General features: G+C 45.1%; 1 protein-coding gene across 1 annotated transcript in view; it reads left to right on the top strand.

The window, feature by feature from the left end:
- LOC112140000 (dedicator of cytokinesis protein 3) overlaps positions 1–2,747 on the top strand; it is a gene marked incomplete in the record, with an annotated part of 107,245 nt that overhangs the window by 102,068 nt on the left and 2,430 nt on the right. Inside the window, 1 exon segment of the mRNA XM_024262888.2 lies at positions 443–528. Within this exon segment, the coding sequence (XP_024118656.1) occupies positions 443–528 (86 nt within the window).

The following is a 2,747-nucleotide window of genomic DNA, read 5'->3' as shown; positions in this document are numbered from 1 at the left end:
TCAAGCATACAACAGACACATTTTTGTTCAGACACACAAACTGTTGGACTCTTTTTTTTTGTTTGTCTATTAGAACTTCTTGCACAAACCTGCTGAAACAAAACCTTCATCCAATCTCCTCTTCTTCTCTCTAATCTCCCTCCTCCACTCTCCTCCTGCTCTCCTCTCCTGCTCTCCTCTCCTCCTCCTGCTCTCCTCTCCTCCTCCTCTCTTCTCCTGCTCTCCTCTCTTCTCTTGCTCTCCTCTCCTGCTCTCCTCTCCTCCTCTCTTCTCCTGCTCTCCTCTCCTCTTCTCCTGCTCTCCTCCTCTCTTCCCCTGCTCTCCTCCTCTCTTCTCCTGCACTCCTCCTCTCTTCTCCTGCACTCCTCTTCTCCTGCTCTCCTCCTCTCTTCTGACGTGTGAATGTGAATCACTCTCCATCCTGCTATGTCTCCCCCTATAGGACACCACCTGTCGATGCACTTTGATGCTTTCCACCACCTGGTCAGCGACCCTCCTCCAGCCCTCCCTGCGCGCTCCCTAAGAAAGGTACCTTCCACCTCCTCCTCCTCTTCCTCCTGCTGTTAGCCTGAATGCCTGATTGTCCACCCCCACCCCCACCTCCCAGATACTTTTATATCTGGAATTTTTTTCAGTTTATTGAAAATCCAAACGTTGGAAGACGATCAGTTGTTATATCTTTGTTAAAAGCTGATGCAATGAACTAATATTGACTATAAAGCTTAAATATTTGAAAAACTTTCACTGATATAAAAAAAAACAACAACTTCATGATTTTCCACTAGATAACTGTTAGGTTTGAACAACCTGGAACATTTCTTTGCGACAAGAACGACAAGAGAGATTGTGGTCAGAAATCAGATTTTACTTGCAAGGAGAACAGACAGAGAATGTTGAAACCAGTCTCCACCCCGCTCAAAATCCTCCTTTTATAGACAGATCAGGACATCCCCTCATCACATGAAGTCTATGAATACCCCTGATGTAAACTTCTCTATCTTCCAGTACATGAAGGTTGATGATGGTTCTTCAGGTTCCTGCTTTGTATCAGCTTCTCATGACCCTCATCTGGGGGCTGGCTCCTGTTTGTTGATATGCGAGCTGTACATGAGTCAAGCAGTTAAGACAAGAAGATTAAAGATAGAGAAGTTAAAATCACTCAGAGCAAATATTTGATAAATGTATGTACAACTCTATCAATAACTCAAGTTTAGACAAATTCAGACAAACTTACACCTCCGGCTTTAACACTTTCAGCAGTGTTCTGTTCAGTGCCGTCGTGGCTGTTGTTCTGTCAGGTGTAGGGGTGTGTGTGTGTGTGTAGGGGGGGGTTCATGAGGATGTGTTGGTCCCTCATGAGGTGGTGAGCTTGCTGAAGGTCTTTCAATGTTGAGACAGAGACAACCTCTTGTCCTCAAGAGGGGCAGCAGCGGAAGGGCGGTTGGTTCTTAATCAGAAGACTGTGGGATCTATTCCCGCCTTGCCCGCCCATGTGTTGAAGTGTCCTTGGACAAGACACTGAACCCCACATTGTCTCTGATGGAAGGTTGGTGTCAGTGTTCAGCAGCGGAGCCGCCATCAGTGTGTGAATGTACGAATGACTGTAACGTGCTTTGGGCCTTTGAGGAAGGCAGAAAGGCACTAGATAAGTATCCACCATTTTACCATTCAAGACACTTATGTTCCAGCTCTCCCTGACCAGCTCGCTGCTGATTGGCTGCCTCAAGTGATTCCACATCCTGATTGATTGAAAACACCTGAATTAGGTTTTCAGCTGGAAAACAGGCAGGTTGAAGCTCCTGAGGACAAGGGTTGCCCCCCCCCCCCCTCTCTGGAGGGTTTTCCTCTGTGTCGAGGTTTAGCTCAACCATCAGCGTGACGGCTGTTTGAAGTTTGGCCATTATTTTTGGAAGGTGACCTCTGGTTAAAGACCCACTCTGAAGAAAGTTCTTGTAGCATTTTCTGATGACAAGATTAAAATTGTATTTCTGAGGATTTCTTTACTCAGATTTTTGTAAATCAGGAGCAGATGAGAGAAAGTCATGTGAAAATGTCTGTAGCATTGATGTAGCTGCTAGAGACCAAAGTCTCCAGTCTCCGCTCCATTCTGATGCATCCACTGACAAACAAATAGATCCATGAACGTCTTTGTTTTCCTTGTCTGAGCTGGAATCTGGATCAGAACTACACGATTGGATAGAAATGATATTACTCACCGTTTTAGTTGGACCAGTGATGTTAGGTTGGGGGTGTGAGGGGCTGTAAACTAGTCGTGGAGTGTAAACAGAGAGCTCTCAGCAATAGGCAAGGGAAGGGGGCGGGGTTCCTCTGCGGGTTTGGGGGAAATGGACCCTGTTTTATTTTTTACTTTTATGCTTGCTTTTATATATCTATTTATTGTTTCTTTTGTTTTAGTATAAAGCACTTTGTGTTATTTTTATATGAAAAGTGCTATATAAATAAAGTTTGATTGATTGATTGATTTGTTCTCCACATTGGACCCCTTCCCTGGGGAGGTGGTAAGCTGCAGACACAGCCGCGCTCGGGAACGATTTGGTAGTCTAACCACCCTTTTGGTGGTTTAACACCCCCCCAAAGTCTTTGGTCTGGTTTGGAGTCTTTGGTCTGACTCGGCCGGGATTTGAATTCCCGACCTTCCAATGCAGGGCGGACACTCAACCCCGAAACCACAAAAATATACTAATCATTTTAGAAAAAAATGTTTTGCACAACGATTTTCACATTTG

The sequence above is a fragment of the Oryzias melastigma genome, linkage group LG2 (genome assembly GCF_002922805.2).
Source record: "Oryzias melastigma strain HK-1 linkage group LG2, ASM292280v2, whole genome shotgun sequence".
Lineage (NCBI taxonomy): Eukaryota > Metazoa > Chordata > Actinopteri > Beloniformes > Adrianichthyidae > Oryzias > Oryzias melastigma.
The sequence above is the reverse complement of the archived record's forward strand: the minus strand, read 5'-3'. Positions and strand labels throughout refer to the sequence as shown.